This window comes from Vanellus vanellus, assembly GCF_965231255.1.
Source record: "Vanellus vanellus genome assembly, chromosome: 1".
Lineage (NCBI taxonomy): Eukaryota > Metazoa > Chordata > Aves > Charadriiformes > Charadriidae > Vanellus > Vanellus vanellus.
Genome location: NC_138905.1, coordinates 30,495,067 through 30,514,077, shown reverse-complemented (window position 1 = coordinate 30,514,077; position 19,011 = coordinate 30,495,067). Strand labels below are relative to the sequence as shown.

The following is a 19,011-nucleotide window of genomic DNA, read 5'->3' as shown; positions in this document are numbered from 1 at the left end:
ACATGGGTTGTCACTTGTGGGAATTAAGGTTACTGTGCATTTTTTAATTCCAACTGTTGGACAGGGAAGGTGGGGGAAAAAAAGGGTAAACATACATTTGTTTAGTAATTAGGGTAAGACGCGTTTTCCTAGTTTGGCTAAGAGTAGGAATTGGCTTTGTATTTTGAGTATGAGACAGATGCTCCTGCAGTGCTACTGTTTCACCCTTTAGGTGTTCTGTAAACAGAAATAGTACTAGTTTCGCCTAACAACAGTTGCAAGAAATCAGAGCATCTGTAAAGGGTGTAATAAAATTATTTAAAATTTCATTCTGAAATAGATAAATATTGTTTCATGTTTCTGACCAAGATACCAAACCCTACATTTAGTTACGCTAATGTAAGTCTATGCCATTTACCGAGGAATGAGGTATTAGGTGGCTCTGCTCTCGCACAGGACCCGTCTGTAATGTGTTAAATATTTATAAATTGCACATTAACATCAGCACTTAAATATTGTTATGAATACTTATTAGGGTCACTTTCATTAGTGTGTGCATGTGTGTCCCTCTCAATGTGAGAACAGTGGGTTTGCTCTGGTCTTTCTTTTTATTGATGTAGGGGTTTGGGCTCAAGCAGAAAAATGGCAAGCAGCGGTGTACACCTGCTGGTGAACTGGGCAATAATGTAGTCTATTATTTAAACATGATCTTATTGGCAAGCACATTGCTTTTTTTTTTTTATATTAAAATTCCAACACTTCACATTTTTATTAATCACTTTCCCACTCCATCTATTCACTTGTATTCTGATGCCTGTGCTCTGGTACCCATAGCAACACTTGTTAATGCTAATGAAACTGCAACATCCTAAGCTCCCCGACAGAGCAGCCCTGTTAAATATGGCTATTAAGCACAGTTGTATTTCTGTTAGTTCCAGCTCCCAACAGACACCTGCTCTATAGAAACTCTGTCCTGAGATATTAGGATTTGGTAACTCACAGCTTTTCTTAAAACTGTCATTTGACTGGACTAAAATTCTCATATTCCCAGACAGCTGATGCTACAAAATATGTGCAGTTTCTGTAAAACTGACAAGGTTTAGCTGTAGGATTAAGTATTCTTTTGAAGTGCTCATTTGCATTCAATGAAAAACCGGGCAGGGTTGAGACTGACTGATCTTGGGGGAAGCTACAGGATGTGTTGTCTCATAGACCAAATGAACATTTTAACTAAATACCATTCATAGTGTGTTAACAAGCAGAAGTAATACCTAAATAATTCCTCATGAACTCAGACTCAGTGATAATTCAACTTAATAGAAGTACTGGAGTGCTTTAATATGTAGAGCTGGGAAATTGTTAGGTACATTGATTCTTCTTTCACCAGGAACATATTTGCATGTGGTATTGGTGAAGAAGATGACAGGGTGTTTTATGTCCATTATTCTGAGTTTTGTTTTTGAATACTGTTTATTTGGTGAGTCATTAGTCATCCATCTTTCATATTCTAGAAAACAAAGGAAAAATCCTGTAATCAGAATAAAATCTCTTCCAAGAATATGACCACAAATTAGGGAATGCTGCTGTGCCAACAAATAGATGCTGCCGTGCCAAGGCTGCAAAACAGGGAAGCTGTCATGTGTGTATTTCAAGTGTCAAGCTCATGCTTCTCGATACTCTTTTTCATTATAGCTCAAAAAACCTTGAATACTAGACAAAGCTTTAAAACTACTCATTTCCCAAAGAGTTTTAAGTGCAGCGCTGGTTTGTGCAAAATTACCTACAGGAATCCAGCTTGGTTCCCCAATGTACCATATCTGGGGGTTTGGTCATTTTGATAACTAAATGTTTTTGCCATGTAATCAGTGTGAGCGTGGGGGAGTGTATTCAACCTTTCCGTTTTCCAGTCAGCATCTGTTATGCTGTTAGTGTGGAGTGCCAGGTTTGCTAGGTGTCTTTTGTTTTCCTGTCACTCTTTCTCCCCTTTGTTCTTTACATGTCTAAAAACCTCAGTCTTTTACTCATTGTTTAGACTCCTTTATTTGCTTGTGTATCTTTGTTGCGTTCATTTTTGGGTTAGGATCATTTCAAGTTGTTGTGCTAATCTCCTCATAATATTAACCAGCTGTATTAATGAGATAATAAACCAGACTTGTTGGTAATGAATTGATTCATTCAACTACTGGATTTAATTAGAAAGACACTTAACATTCCAACAGATGTTCTTATTTTGTTTCATTATCCTTGTGTCACCAACAGTGGGCTTATAAATATATACTCTGCATGTCTATATTTACATAATACAGTCTTCAACCTAAAGCCTTATTGTTGTGCCATAAACTGCAAAAAATGACATGAAGCCTGTAGATGTGTCTTCAGCCAATTTGTATGAATTCCTCTTTCACCGTTTCATTCCTCAGTCTTGAATTTTCAGAGTATTCTTCATCTGATAATAAAATGCGTAATCTTTTTAAAATGAGTTAGATTTCTTCTTTCTTAGTGAAAGCCCCTTGTTTTTGGACTTACATTATCTCCTTTCCTTCTGGTCTCGTGACTCGTTCCTTTTTATCTGGTGGCAAAGCTTCAAAAAGAAGGGTACAAGTACCCCTCTCCTCAGCATTCCCTGCAGACTAATTTAGGGGCTTCCTCCCTCAGCTTGCTGGTTGCCTGCTTGGAGGGGTCTGCCTCCCCCTGAGCTCTGACACTTGGGTCATGGCTGCAAGTTCCACCCCAGGGCCAAGCCGTGCGATTTAGGAGTTGTAACAGTGAAGTTATTTCATTGATCTGTTCCCCAGTTCAACTTGTCCCCAGCTCTAATCAGAGCACATAGTTCAGGTGTGCAACCAAGAAGAATTAAGCACAACAGCTCTCACTGCATTTAGTGTGTTACATATGCCCACGTAGGTTTTGGGAACTGAAGCCAGTGCTAGAGGTCCTTGTTAGGGAGCTCAGTGATAAATCACAGAATGGTCAGGGTTGGAAGGGACGTCTGGAGTCCAACCCCTCTGCCAGAGCAGGGTCACCTACAGCAAGTTGCGCAGGACGGCGTCCAGGTGGGTTTTGAGTGTCTCCAGAGTGGCAGACTCCCCCACCTCTCTGGGCAGCCTGTTCCAGTGCTCTGCCACCTTCAAAGTAAAGAAGCCCCTCCTCATGTTTAGATGGAACTTCCTATGTTCAAGTTTGTGCCCGTTACCTGTTGTCCTATCACTGGGCACCACTGAAAAAAGACTATTCCCATCCCCCTGGTACCCTCCCTTTAAGTGTTTATAAGCGTTGATAAGATCCCCCCTCAGTCTTCTTTTCTCTAGACTGAAAAGACCCAAGTCCCTCAGGCTTTCTTCATAAAAATCTTAGTGCTTTATTTTCCTTTGTGTGTAATGCTTTTGAAGGAACCTTGCACACTTTATAAGGCATGATTATGCTAAAAGTACAAGAAACAGCTGTTAAGATGAGAAGAGAGGAGGAAGATGAGATGAGAAGGGGAAGGTCCTGTTTTATATTGCTGCTTCTCACCATGCACTCCTTAGTTTGCTCTTGCACTTGGTGGACTCTTCTGTGAGCCTTTTCAACATTACTGAGCAAAAAGAAAGAAGTGAGTAGTCCTGTCTGGTTGAAGAGTTGAATCGACTCATCAAAGGATTTGGCAAGCCTAGGAGCCAACACGAGCAGAAGGGCTATGGTAGATGGTTAGGAGTGGTAGGATAAGGTGGAGAAAGACAGGATAACAAGACATTCCTTCACTTCTTGGTGACAGCAAGCTGTTACGCTGGCTAAACCATCTCGGAGAACTTTGCCTTTCACGACTCACCTTCAAATGCTGAATCTTTCCTTCCTTTTTTTTTTAATGATAATCACGTCTATTGTATTGGCCATAAAATTACACAGCATATTGCTTTGCGATAATTGCATGTGTGATTGTGCAGGTAGAGAACATTGCTTGTACTGCTGTAGTTGGTATTATAACTGTGTGGGTGTAACGTTTACTTACTGTGCAAACATTAAGTTTTGAGTTGAGAACAATTGTATTTAAAACTAAAAATGTTCCAGTAAGGAAAATGAATCCATTTTGAGCGTGTTGCTTCATTAGCTGTGATTAACTAGTCTATATTATAACAACACTTAAAATAAAGTAAAACCATATAATTTCAATAACAGGCAGCCTTTTTTTCATTTTCTTTTTTCACTGTGGTAGTGTTGTGTAGAATCCTGTGCAGGGATCAGGATTCCATTGCACTAGGTATCCTATGGGTGCGTATAACAAAAAATAATGCTTATTCTAGTTTTGAAAGTAATTTGTGTATTCCAAATTGTTTTCTATACCATCTCGTTGTCAAATGTCTTCAAAGCATTCATTTTATTTTTCCCTGAAGAACTGGGTATGCTTCTTAGTCTTTGTTTTCAAATAATATATTCCTCTAGTATCTTCTTGCTACTAATCTACGTTGTTTAGCTCTGAATTAGCTGTAAAAGACCACAGTTTCATCTGTCCTATTAAAGGTTGAACAACATGGTGTCAACTGTCAATTTTGTGAATGAGAGAAGGATTTTCTTAGTTCCTGAGTCCAGTGGGCTTTCTGTGAAGCCTTTGGGATATGTGTTTGCATAACAGTCGTGCTGTTTTTCCGTTAGGCAGAGGAGGAAATCTCAGTGGTGACAGGATGATTTGGCAGAAACTTAATGGATGGATTTTATATAGTTCTCATAGGGAGCTAGGTCCTGTGCTGTTCACCGCAGACACAAATAGGAAGGGAGTTAGGTGATAAATTTTGCTGTTAATACACATTTTTTTTTTTTCCCAAGTGATAAGCAGGAGGGCCAACAAAAGAATCTCGTGGTATTTGAGTGGACTGGACAAAAAAAGTGCTATTCAGTGTTAACAAATGCACAGTCACACACGTGGGAGTGAACACAAAGAATATGTCCACTGTCTTGTACGTTAACACCTGATTCACGACTTCTCTGAGACTTTGAAATCACTGAAGATAAGTCAGTGGTTAATTCAATGGTCCTAAAAGCACGCAAAATACGAGGAATAAAAAAGAAATGGAGAAGAGATTGAGGAAAAACTGTGCTGATTTAGAAATTCATTTTCTTCCACTCTTGGGCATTTTCAAGCCACCCCTCACCCCAGCACGTGAAGAAGGGTGGAGTAGAACAAGCCAACAGCTGAACAAGGATAACAAGAAATGAAGGACAATTAGGAGAACGTGAAAGGTTGCTGCAGGTTTTTGTAGGTGTTGACAGACCAACAATTTCAAACAGTGCAGTGGAAGGAAAAAAAAAAAGCCATAAAGTGCTATTAAACTAAGGTACTCATATAGCCTGTGACTTAAACTCTCCACCCTCAGATTTCTGGAAGACTATGCTATTTGTGTGATTATTGTTTGTTTGTCCTATTTTTATATACTTCCCTAGGTAATTGCTTCTTGCCACTGTCAGCCGGGGCACTTGCAGTAGACGGATGTTTAATCTGACCCCGTGAAGTCATTCTTGTGAACTTTTAAGAGAGGATTGTGAAGATTTTAAGATAAAAGCTTGCTGCCTTTCCGTCATTTTCAAGTGTCTCTGCATGTGGGAGTCCTGGTGGAGTCCGGGAACTCAATCTGAATGGTTTTATTTCCCTGTTAGCCCTTAGCTGTGCTTTAGCTAGCAGCTTTTCTTCAGTACCTGTGGCCACTCTGCTCCAAATACAGAATCAAAATTAGCTGCTTTTGCAGAGAATTCAATAATATGCTTAGCTTCATTTGTACTATTTTGATGTTTGTGTTATGTGTTATTCCATTAAGTGCTATGCTAAAGGCTGTGCATCTTTGTTCAGGTCTGTGCATTTATTCTCTTGTTCACTGTTTTTTTCAGCAGATGAGTACAAAGACATTTTCATGGATTCTTTTTTCCCTCACCTCCTCCTTTAAGTGCCTTTGAAATAAATTGCATAAGCTTCTGCAGTTGCCACACTGGTCCAGTAGTCTCTTTTAGTATTAGCTACTTTCTTTGGGCAGCAAAAAAAATTTCACCCCAGTTTATTCCTTTCAGCAACTTGCCACTACAATTAAAAATTAACAGCTGTGTTCTTCAAGCCCAAACAATTGCTATTCCCAAGCACTCATACTAAATTACTGCATCATCTCCTTGTCTATGTTGACCAGCAGTTCCTGCCATACACACCTATCTTTTGAAAGTTAGTTTGTTGAGGCAGATAGGCAGTTGTTTATTTGGGCTTCTGAGTGTTTAAATAGGTCATTCCGAGAGACCTAAACCAAAAATGAACAAAAAGCAGTGTAGCTGCTTACTGGGCACAGCTGAACTGGCTGAGAGAGTATCTTCTTAGTTCTCTTGGCATCAGTGAGAGTCAGCAATTGCAAAGGAAATTAAGTTGTTCTACTTTTCTGTGTAAACACGTTTTAATGATTCTTCAGGCTACAAATTAATACTAGTGTAAGAATGTAAAAACCTAGAATCTTGCAGGTAGTATCAGTTTTGCTTGGGAGAGCTGACCCTTTCATGAGGATTGCTCTAGCATTTAGTGCAGCAGCTGCTTTTCTTAAAGTAGGAAAAAGTGGAACAATTTATACAATGCCAGTTTAAAAAAAGAAATGTCTGGGGGAAGGGAATGTGCTGAAATGCAGGTAAAACTGTAAGAGAAAAATGTTAAATTGTCAATAGCCATTGCATTGCTCTAGGTAACGCCATGCTCCGTGTGCTGCCATTTCTCCATGCTGTTTAGTTTTATTGGATAAACTGAATTCAGTGTAACCCGACCATCAGTCTTCAGCCAAGTCACTGCCTTTCCGGGAAGTTTTATTTTTCAAATGTTGTAAGTAAAGCCTGAAGAGTTGTGTGGGGCAGATATGTTGTTCCAGGAGCAGCATGGAACTGATGAAGCCGTATTTCCTATGGTTTTATACCTGTTCCCACCTGTGGCTCGCAGTAGCTCCAGCTTACCCTCTTCCCCTTGCAGCACCCACATTGGACAGCCATCAGCACAGTCCTGTGGCTGCTCTGGAGCAGTACATGCCCACAGTGGCTGGCCAGCTGCTGCCGAACAGCGTGTGCGATGGATGGCAGTCTCATTCCCCTCTCTGTGCCTCTTCCTTTACCTTTACCCGAAATTTGCCACAGAACTTGTAGGAACTTCCCATGTCCATCTCTGAAACTATAGCCCTTCTTTTGTTCTTTCAAAGTCTTGGCGGAGGATGGGGTGGAGCACTACTTCATTAGCTTGTTTTCCTAGGGAAAAAAAGCTAAATGGCTATGATTTTTAAAACTATTTTTCAAATTTTCCATGTGGACAAGTTATCAAATTATCAGATCCGGTGTACTTGCCAATATATAGTACATATATGTGAATTTTGATGGCTGAAAATTGTCATACATTGATCCTTCTTTCTGATAAATATTGATAATGAAACTTTAATCTAACATGTTTTAAAATGCTGGTGTGACAAAATAATAGGTTTGGGAGAAGGCCTTTTTCTTAATTCTTTAGATGTCTTCAGAAACCAAACCCCAGGAGGTTCTGTCTGAACATCAGGAAACACCTTTTTCACTGTGCAGGTAACCGAGCACTGGCGCAGGTTGCCCAGAGAGGCTTTGGAGTCTCCATCCTCGGAGGTACTCAAAAGCCATCTGGACATGATCCTGGGCAGCTGGATCTAGGTGGCCCTGCTTGAGCAGGGGGATTGGACCAGAAGAGCTCCAGTGGTCCCTTCCAACCTCAGCCATTCTGTGAAATTTCATTTCTTTACAGAGGTGTTTATGTCACTGCAGGAATCTGGAGGCATGGAGTTTGTTCTTCTGCTACACAAGTTAACTTCATATCACGAGAGCCAAGGAGACCCATGATATTTTCTTTTCAGTTTTCATCCTGAAAGTGCAGGAACTATTGGGGAGATTTTTCTATTTGCTTTTACTCTCCTTTTGCTATCCAAAATTGATGTAGCTAAAATGGAAGATACATACTGAAATTGGTATTATGCTTTCAAGATACCTTGGAATAGGATATGCTACCTTACTAAAGACTGAGATACGATTTGTTTGGAAAATGAACGCCATGGTTTATTTCCAGACAACTGGAATTTGGTGAGGCTAATGGGGACAGCTGATGAAATCTGTTGGTCACACTGTGCTTCTTAATGAATTACGCTAATTTATACCAATGGAAGACCCTATGAATTTACACTGCTACTGTTTAAATAGCGGGGACACTCATACACCCTGGGTCAGTCTGCTTATATGCAATGCTACTGCAGTTCTGTGCAATCCACCCACTTGTTGAACTACAAACAGCAGTGAACCTGGAGAACATGAGGTGGTGACTCACCTCTGGGTGCTGTCATTTGAGCAACCTGTGCCTGACTGGTGCAGTATAGTACCAACACAGTCCATTGACCTTTCCACACAGGGCATGGCTGACCCATCCTCAACATCTGTACAGTTAGGAAGTGTTTCAGTAGGCATAAGATTCCAGGTGGCAGTAATACTTACCAAGAATAGTCTTTTCTTTTGTCACAGAACAGTAAGTGAGATGCTAATGGGAAAAAAAAAAAGGCAAGACAAATGCATGCAGACCTTCAAGAGTCAATCAGAAAATGATAGAAGTATTGTGCAGTAAATAAAGTATAATTAGGAGAAATCAACGTACAAAACAGCTTGTGCTATACAGTCTAAAGCCTTCCTGAGCATGAGGAATGTGGCAAAGAGAGTAGCTTCATTCATATCAACAGGTAGACTAGGTAGCGAGAGGAAGAAAAGTCGGTTTCTCATTATGAAACTTCCTTTAGTAACAAGCAGAGCACTTGCATCTCTTTGACTTGGTGTCAGCTGGAAGTTGCAGTTGGAGCAGATGCTTGAGAACTGTCCTGTGGTAACCTCCTACCATCCTTCTTGGAAATATTGCAGTCAACTTGCTTCCAATCACCTTGTTGCTGGAGTGATCCATGCAACAAAAGGGGAGCCCAACAAAGCAGGTTTTACGTGTGCTGCCTAAAAATTCTCCAAGTGATGTAGATTTCTTCACTTAGCCAAAATTGATTATTCTTTTTATTTGTTTTAGATACAGAGTGTATTTTGGAGCCTCTGTCTCTGCCAGAAAGTCCAAGTGGTGTTGCTGCTGTAGAAAGTTCTCCCTATGTGCCCTGTATTTTCTGCAAAGAATGCTATCTCTTAGCAGAACAAAACCAGCTCCTGAAGCACATGATTATTGAACACAAGCTCGTCATAGCAGATGTGAAATTGGTTGCAGATTTTAGCAGGTAAGGGTTATATCATTTAAAATGAGCGTGTATGGGTGCAGATATTATAGAAAGCTTCAGAAACCTAGAGATCTTCTTTTGAAAATGCTTTAAAAAGCAGTGGGGTGTTGTGGGAGGATTTTTAGTACTTTTTTGATGAGCTTTTTGTTGCTGGGTTGTAAGGTTGTTTTCCTGTTCCCCTCCCACTCCACAGCCCCCAGATGTTCCTGGAACCAGAGGACTCGATATTAGACTACAGGGTAATTCCTGTGTTAGACATTATTGGACATATCCTAGGGACTTCTCAGGTCCTGTCACTAATCAACAAGTTGCATACAAACTAGAAAGCTGTTTATTTCATAAAGCGTATTCTAGACCATCAACTCTCCCAAATTTGGGTTTTATTTGTGTAGTACAAGACTATTTCTACCACTGTACAGTGTCCTAAAGCTGTATATTGTACGCAGAAGCTGTTCAGTACAGGATCTCTCACATTCTGGGGTGAAATTAATTTGCTCTATTTTAAGGATGCCAGTATTTCCCCACAGAAATCACATTTAATCCTTAACTATACTTTACAGTACTGTGATCTACATACAACTGTGACTCCTTCTACAGCTGTGCCATTGATCATCTCAGCAGGGTCACGTTTGGCTTTCTCTCTCTTAACTTCCTCCAGTAGCTGGCATGGTCCCAGCTGGCTTGTAACTTCAGAGACTAGGCGCTTGCTTGGCATTTTGCTTTCTCACACAGCAATGTATGGGCCAGGCGGCAGGCTAGACGGTACCTGCCAGTTTATAGGTAGTTCTGTTGCAGTTTTTAAATGTTAGCCGGATAATTTCTCAACTAAAACAAGTTTTCTGGTAGGTATTCTGTGATTAGTTGCTCAGCCAAAGCCAATAACTTGTGTTTGTCAAGGTGAAAAAAAATGAAATATTGAGATGAAATTTAGCAAGCGAAGTGTAAGCCACATAAATCCTTATTCAGATGTATGAGCTTAATGTTGCTTAAAATGGAAAACTGATGCTTGTTTTTGTTTGGGTTTATGCTGAAAGCAGGCAGAACAAGAATGCAATGTTCTTTGGAGATAATGCTAGTTTCTTCAGATGAATAAAGGGATCGGAGCTGCTCAGTCATGGGCTGCCAGTTTTAAGTATGCTTTGGGAGATTATTCTCTGTTAATAGAAATGTATTTTAAATTCACCTTTTCAAAAAAATGTCCATTTAGATTCTTTTTGCTGCTAATGCAATTGGAAGGTAGCCAAATCTTACAGAAAGTGGCCCCAGGATGTGAAATGATGGAGTTGTTACTCTGAAGTGTGCCTTCTCTTATTTGATGTACTGAGTATCAGTAAATAGTCTAATACTGTGTACCAAAATGGAAGTATAATCCGAGGTGTTAAACTTGTGTGGAATATTCAGGGAAGCAACTGTGAAAGCAAAGAGTTTCTTTTATACTTAGCAACGAGTTATGATCAGTCTTAGGAATATGTTTCTTGACAGAACTACAAGAAGTGGAGAATCCAGAGAAGAGCAATGCTAATGGAACTTTGTTGGTTTTTTATAACTTGGAAGAAATAAAGATAAGCTGGCATTAGGGCAGGGGGAAGAGATAAGGGGTATAAGATTCCACTGTATGACTGGACGTGATCACTCATGGACACTGATCACTCTTTCTCTCTCCCTGGAAGTATGACAAGACATTGGCTTTCTTTGTTCGTTGATTATTTGGGTTAAGTCTTATGATATGAAATCCATTTACAGTAAGCTTCATGGCACAGACGGTTATGGTTAGGTGAGTTTGTCTGAACAGTGTTCATTTATCTCAATGCAGGGAACAGACTAAATGACACCTTGAAATCCCTTCATTTGCACATTTATGTCCTAAAAGCTCGAGCATGACTTATTCTGGAAGACTTGCTGTTTTATGTGGCAGCAAGACTGTTTCATTGTGCATTATAAACAGCGGAGTAGGCAGGAGGACAACAAAACGCTCACCTCTCGCTTACTGACATCTAATGATGCCTCTGAATGAGCTTCAGCCACGCATGTTGGCTTCACTGTGCTTAGCTGTCTGCTGTACCAGAGGTTAATCCTCTCTATGTCAGAGTTAGCAGAAAAAAATATGTGCTGATTCCTTGGCTGCTGCAGTTGAAGTCCTTATATAGTAAGATAGATGGGAAAGAGGCAATAGGAACCACCATGAGATGTGATAGCTGTGGTGGGTAAACTTTTAGATTGCACAAGTCTTAAAAGCTACGACTATTCAGAAATGTCCTCGTAATAATGATATCTGTTTTTTTTATGATTCTTTTCCTAATTTGATGACATGTTGATAGGAAGCTGTCATTGAATACTTAGCCTTTATCTTAGCGACTTTCACATAATTTATATCACACACGAGTCGTAAGTATAAGCATGAACTCAAGTATTATCAGATATTTTCTTTTTTATAGTAAGATCCTGAGTAATTAGCTCAAGGACTGCTTGGTTCCCTTCATTGTATAATTGAAGGTGATGATTTCTTCTTGGTTAAACAGTAGATTCTAGTTCAGTGGGAACCTAATCACAGTTGGGGTCTGTTAATGCTGCTGTAATATAATGACAGTACAAGAATGTTTTTAAACAACTGTAGTTGATGTGTTAAACCTTCAAGATATGTTTAGGGCTTTCCTTATTCTGTCTGCTATCCCACCCCCAGGTGTTTGGGGACTTCATTTTTCTGTCTTTATAGTTGTCTGCCATGCTACAGCTTTCACTGTAACTCCACAGGAGACCTGCCAAAACCTCACTTGTGACAAGTTAGTGTTTTTACCTGGTTTCAGATTCCTGCCTGCATCTTGCAGAACACAGAGCACAATATTTTGGGAATTTGAGAGTACTCTGTAGTATATCTTTGCAGTAAAGATGCATCTGAGTGGCACTTCTGTCTGAAGATGTGAATAGGTCACAGTGTTTATATAAAGCTTAATGCAAATATGTCTTACAGAGTTGTTTACTTTGACAGGATAGTTAAACCCAGTTTTAATAAAGCTGAACGAATTTAATGAATTGGAAAACTAGATTAAAGGAAGAAAAGAATGAGACGGGAATTAAAAAAAAAAACAAACAAAGCACTTTTAAGATTTTAGAGGATGGAAAAAGCAAGAGCCAATCAACTGTTTATCAAACTTTTTTTGATGTTTCCTTTTTCACTAATCCTCTCCCCCTTATTTTTAAAGATATGTCTTGTATTGGAAGAAGAGGTTTGCAGAACAGCCCATCACAGACTTTTGTAGTGTTATAAGAACAAATTCAGAAGCTCCGTTAGGTAAGTATGCTGCTTGCTTACTCTGTGTTCGCCAGATCATGTGATAATTTCTGGCATATACTGCTGCTTTGATCAGTCAAGTGTGAAGTAATCTGACACTAGGTCAGAAAACCACAAGAGTCACGTTTAACTCTTAACCGCGTATTTAAACTTACCTTTTCCAAGGGTTGCAACACGGGCTTCAATATGTGATTCAATGCGCTGTCGAGTTGGAGCTTGTTGCAACTCAAGGCCGAGAAGCAGTGCTGCTTACATCGTGGCTGGGGAAGCTTTGGTACCCACTGCATAAATAAGTGGTGACAATCCTTCCAGAAATACGTAGAAACCTTCGCAGTGAGCTGTCTTTCCCGGCTTCACCCTTTCCACCGCCTCCACTGATGTAGTTTATCTGAAATCGGACAAGAGGACGTTAGGGCTTTCCTGTATCTTTAATTCTCTATGGAGAGCTTACAAGAGAGGAAGAAATGCATGCAGCCAGTGTCAGAGAGGGGTGGAAGGTGAAAAGAGAGTACAAAATGGATAAAAATAAATTGTTTTAATTATTCAAATTAATTATAAGAAAGATAGTCCTAGAAAACATAAAAATCACTCTAAAGACCATAGTTGCATTTCACTTACGTATGTATGGTTTTGCTTCTGAAATTTTAACACTTACCACTCAGTTTGAAAATTGCGAATCAAGTGCCTAAATGCCAGAGCTTGCCAGAATTATAAGCCATTTGTTAATTTTAATGGCTAGCTCCTTCAAATTTGATAGCTCAGAAATCAGGGAGGTTGTCTGTCTTCACACAAGCTTTTGTATGAAAAGATGGGAAAGGCTGAAATCTAGCAAGTTTGAAATGGTAAAAGACTTAATAATGGTCACTTCAGTTCACCAACCACATAACACTTTGATTAATAAATTACTTACTTTCAAATGCAAAATATTTTTGTAAGTGCTTTTACGTTTTCTTACATGCTGAGTAATTTTAAGGTAATTAATTTGAACAAGATTTGTTTTATCATTAATTCGGATATGAACATATATAGTAAAAAGATCAGTAAACATAAAATGTGGGTAAAACACGTAAGTGGAATGTAAATTAGGCAAGTCTCAATGTGTGTTAATAAGCAGTTGTGGTGCATATCTGCAGATGGAACAAGATCTGATGGTAAAAGGTGATGTGATTGTTCAGGGTGAGGGGAGGGTATACCAAATTACGATAACTACTGAAAACTGACAGTTACTTAGGGAAATAACTGATTTCCCACATGCAAGATAAAATTAAAGGTGATTTCATGTTTCTTTCATGCTGACTTTATACTGTGACCAATATAAATGAAAATAAATAATAAAATTGTTTTATGTCTCCAGAAGAACCATCATGAAAAAGAATAAAGCTGGTAGTGGGGAAAACCTATGCAAGACTTTTGTCTCTGTACTGCAATATAAATAATGTAAAGCTCTTATAAATATGTATATACAAATATTTAAGTATGTTTCATTAAATTATGAAATTAAAATAACTGACTTTTGTGGATTAAAAACCACATTCTCACATTATTAATGCATGCCAAAGGTTTAGCAAATTATGTGCCAGAAATATTCAAAGCAGCTGCAGCTTCCCATTCCTTACCCACACTTCCTAATATCTTAACAGAAGAACAGGACAATTATTTTCTCCTATGTGATGTTTTACCAGAAGACAGATTACTTAGAGAACAGCTTCAGCAAAAGAGACTGGTAAGGAATTACTGTTGTTTCATTTCCTGAGGCAAACAGTTCTGTAGTGTAATATATGGTAACTTAGTGGGCATTTTAAAGTGAAAGCATTTTTTGCTAGATTGCAAAATTCTGATTTTTTATATTTTTTTAAGCTCATTTCCCTAGCTGCTACACAAGCGTACACAAACTCCTTGTTTATAGATTTTTCCATGGAATAAATTTACAGGTTGTATGTCACTGTTCCACATGAGTGGAAAATACGCCCAGAGCACTGAAAAAGGCTGAGTATGCTGAAAGTTTTTCATCTTGCAAGAATCTGCAACGCATTGACACACTATCTTTTGTGTACTCATGTATGTGTAGGAAAATTAGCAACATAAAACTCAGCGTGAAAAGGGAAGGTGATAATTATTTACAAAATCTTCAAGCAATTTATTTTTGTGCATTCGCACTCTTTTTTCCCAGATTTCATCAATTCACGCTGGCACAGTCACACGCACCACGGTGCATGAGTGGAGGAGGTCTAGCCAGGATTGTTTCTGTGAGATGCAAAGGGCAAGAAATGGCAGCTTTTCAGTCCTCATGAACCTCTCTGGTTCTTCTTGCTTGGTGATGACAACCTTGTGCTTTGGACAGACCTCTCGTGTCTTTTCAGAGTTGTCAGTTCTGAATGGGTGGTCCTTCACATTAAGCTCTTGCTGACTTCAGCTTGCATAAGTCTTAGTCCATGTTGCTGACCAGTGGGTATTTTTTTTGTTTTGCTTTGTTTTCTTGTTTGAAATACACATCTTTAGTCTGTTTTTCCCATTGAGCTAACTTGAAAGTGAATGTTGTGGGATACATAGCAGCCTTTTTGTCAATCTCCTGGTCTTGACATAAATATGTTCCTCCGTTTACTGCTGGCAGCTCTGTCCTGGGGATCGACAATACAGGCCTTTTAACCTTTGTACGCTGTTTCTTCTCATACCTTATGTTTCCATTACAAGTCTGTACATACACAACATGCAACTAAAGACACCTTAAATCATAAGCATTCAGAATGAACGAGATGCTTACAAAACCCCAATTCTAGTCCCCAGGAAAATTGGGACTGGCAGGCAAAATCCTTTTGGTTCAACTGCCCTGTGAGTGCTGTTTCAGTTTGCTGGCTAAAGTAACGTTCTGCAGCTCGAGGCACAGGACTAACGAATTCCCAGAACCTGTGGAGTACGTACAGGTCTTACACAGCTCTCCATAGGATCCCAGCTCCTGCAAAGGAGAGTTGTGGTGATTCTGCCACTGAGGATTTCCCATAGAGTTGGGAGTTGCCTCAGCTGAAGTCTTCATTCCTGTGTAGGTCTATTGGATTGGCATGGGCTGAAACAAAAACAGCTGATGCACTCATGCCTAGCATGCCTCTCCTACAATTCATTGTAAGGAAAGCCATCCTGGATCAGTAAAACGGTTTGTCTAGATCAGTATCACATCCTTGCCAGCAGCAAAGTGTCTGTGGTATTTGCCCTCTTCTGATCTGGTGGTGATTCTTTCTGAAAATATACTCCTAGTCTCCAGAAATTGGCAGCTCAAGAATTTCTTAATTCAGCAACATTGTGTCTGTGTTTATTAACACAATAGATTTTTCTTTCATGAACCTCCAACTCTGAACCCACACAAACTTCCAGTATCCACAGGTTCCTGCAGCAGTGAGTTGCACAGCTTAACTACACACTGGGAGAGAACCATCTATTTAGCCTTTTTGATCCTGTCACCTCACACCTGGCTGTTTTTTTTTGTGTTAGAAGAGGTGGTGAACAATTAATCTTTTATCTTATCCAAACCGTTCATGATTTGTCTCCTGATTTGTCTACCTTACATTATCATATATAGATGATATAGATATCATAGACAGATAGAATCATAGAATGGTTAGTGTTGGAAGGGACCTTGAAGATCATCTGGTTCCAACCCCCATGCCGTTTTGTCTTTCATTATTCATGTGCTGCAGTGCACCCTCACAGCAAAGAAGGCCAAGGGCATCCTCGGCTGCATTGGGAAGAGTGTTGCCAGCAGGTCAAGGGACGTGATTCTTCTCCTCTATTCAGCACTAGTGAGACCACATGTGGAGTGCTGGGTCCAGTGCTGGGTTCCCCAGTACAAGAAAGATACATACTCACTTGAGCAAGTCCAGCGCAGGGTCACAAAGTTCATCAAAGGACTGGAACATCCTTCATACAAGGAAAGGCTGAGAATGCTGCGACTGTAAAGCCTGGAAGACAAGGCTCAGGGGGGATCTTATCAATGTGTATGTATACTTGATAGGAATAAGGAAGAGGGAGCCAGACTCTCCTCACTAATACCCACTAACAGGACAAGAAGCGATAGACACAAATTACAAATCAGGAAATTCCATCTGAAAACAAGAAAACAGTCTTGCTGTGAGGGTGGTCAAACACTGGAACAGGTTTCCTGGAGAGGTTATGGAGTCCTCATCTGTGGAGATACTCAAAACACAACTGTACACAGTCCTGGACAACCAGCTCTGTGACCCTGCTTGAGCAGCAGGGTTGGACTAGTTGATTGCAAAAGGTCCTTTGCAACCTCAGTGATTTAGTGATTTGAGGTTAAGAAAGCTGTCTATTTGATGGTTCGTCACTGTACATCATTGTTGCACTTCTTTGCACCTCTTCCAGTTTCCTGCAATGCCTTTGAGGTTATGAAAGACATCTTGAACATTGCATGTGTGCATGCAAGTGTCATAATGATGTTTGTTTCCCAAGCATACATCATGTTGTTTGTGGCTTTGAGGAAGGAAAGAGGGTTGTGATTGAGCACACAGCTAATGTTTCTATAGAACTGTCTACTGTAGCAGTACCTCCTGGCTGCTACACATCAGACTGTACATTTTTCTTTTTTTAAAGGACATTTGTTTCTGGTTTCGTGGTAGTTTGTGCTATGCAGTCCTATTTCAGCTGGGCCTTCTCTCCACTGCCAGTGTCAAGGGAGTGCAGAATCTGTTGGCAGGTGAGCTGTCTCATCTCCTCTGCAAGTAGATGTTTCCTTGGATTCAGAAAAAAAGTGCAGGATTTAGCCCAGCGCAAGTGCTGTTTTGGTTTAGAGAGTAATTAAGTTAGAAAGAGGTATGTGTTCTTATTTTGGTGTGAAATACCCTTTGCTATTAACACTGTTTTAAATATCAGAATTGTATCTCTAGTTTTTACAGAAGGATTTTGTGAAATCAAGCTGCAGCTGTAGTTGGGGCTGATGGAGTCACTGCTTTAGTTACAGCAATAAAGTCCGTTTAGTTTTTCATTTCCTTTTGCTGCAATCTGAGCGTTGACTTGCAAGTTAAATAGTTATTTTGCTTTGCAAAGTCTTTTACCTCCAGACAAGTCCAGCAATTAAGAGTGAGCTGGCAAATGGGCTCATGTGAGTTGCGCAAAATAAAGACCAGAACTATACAACTTTGGAGATTTTTCTGCAGCCTTTGAATCCTAACTGCTGTCTCCAACAGAAAGCCCAAACAAGGACAAATGGTGCCTTTAAAATGTGCTAGCTGAAGCATTTCATTTTGCAGTTTTGAAACTCCAGTTTAGGAATATTTCAGGCTGTATTGCAGCGGGGGATCTAGCCAAGGTGGATGTCGTGCAGAGACATTATGGTGACTGTGATGTATTGAGGGAGGCCGAGGAATGAGTCTGAACTAGGTTAGAGAGCACAGCTTGCTGAAATAGCTGACAAGGCTATGTAATACAAAACAGATACGGTCTTTTGGAAAAACACAGTCTTGAAAAAGAATTTGTAGTTGTGAAGCATTGGAACCAGACAGGGAAGTCCTTATACTCAAGATACTTGAGTCCTGAACTCAAGATACTAGGGGAGGCAGTGTCAGTATGAGCCACTTGGGCTTATCATTAAGATTCTTCTAGAAAAGGTAAAATCTCGAACATATTTTTTTGAAAATACATACTTCCTACCACTTCCTTGTCTTGCTGTCATTTTTACAGCTATTTTCCTGTTATGGGTGTCCTGGTTTGAGGTAAAACAGAACCAATTTTGTTCAGTAACTTCGCTTCTTAGCTGGGCCTCTTCTAACTACTGAAATTAACTGCACATTGTGCAGACAGTGTTCACTCTCTCAGAGTGATAAGACCAATTGTTTATAGCTGATGCCCAGGCATGGGATGCAGAGAGGCTCTTGCTTATACTTATTGCCATAACAGCCAAGGGCAACCAACTTTGTTATTTGCCCCATTGGAGGGTTGGAAGCAGAAAAGCATAGTGGGGTCCCACCTGCAGGGAGGAGCGGACAGGACAGGTGACCCAAAACTGACCAACAGGGTGTTCCATCCCATCTGACTCATGCTCAGTATAAAAGCTGAGGGATCAAAGGGTCAGCGCTCTTCCTTCAATGGCCGACGTCTGAGGAGGACTCTATTCATCTGCCTGTGATCCCAATCCTGAATGTAGATCCAGAATCCAGTTCCCATACGTCACTGAGTCCAGCCTGGGACTGCCCCAGTGCCAGCCGGTGTCGTGATTGTCATCTTGGGAGCTTGATACGGTTTTATATATATTTCATTATTTCTTTTTATTTTATTATTAATATTTCATTAAAGTAGTTTAGTTCCTTCTAAACTCATACATCTCTTTTTCCCTCCTCTGCCTCTCTCTTTGAAGAGGGGTAGAAGGGAGCCTCTGTCGGTCCCATCTGGGGTCCCCCAGGTCCCCAGTAGCCGATTTGGCCTAAGCCACAACAATGGGTCTGGTAGTTTTAGGTGAAGAGTCTACTACTGTTCCACCTAGGAGAT

At 40.1% G+C, this 19,011-nt stretch overlaps 1 protein-coding gene across 1 annotated transcript in view; it reads left to right on the top strand.

Annotated features, from left to right (window-relative positions):
* Positions 1-19,011, top strand: part of ZNF277 (zinc finger protein 277) — a 55,398-nt gene that overhangs the window by 13,202 nt on the left and 23,185 nt on the right. Inside the window, exons 2-4 of the mRNA XM_082490852.1 lie at positions 9,032-9,230; positions 12,431-12,519; positions 14,160-14,242. Coding sequence (XP_082346978.1) covers positions 9,032-9,230; positions 12,431-12,519; positions 14,160-14,242 — 371 coding nt within the window. The remainder of the gene's footprint in view (positions 1-9,031; positions 9,231-12,430; positions 12,520-14,159; positions 14,243-19,011) is intronic.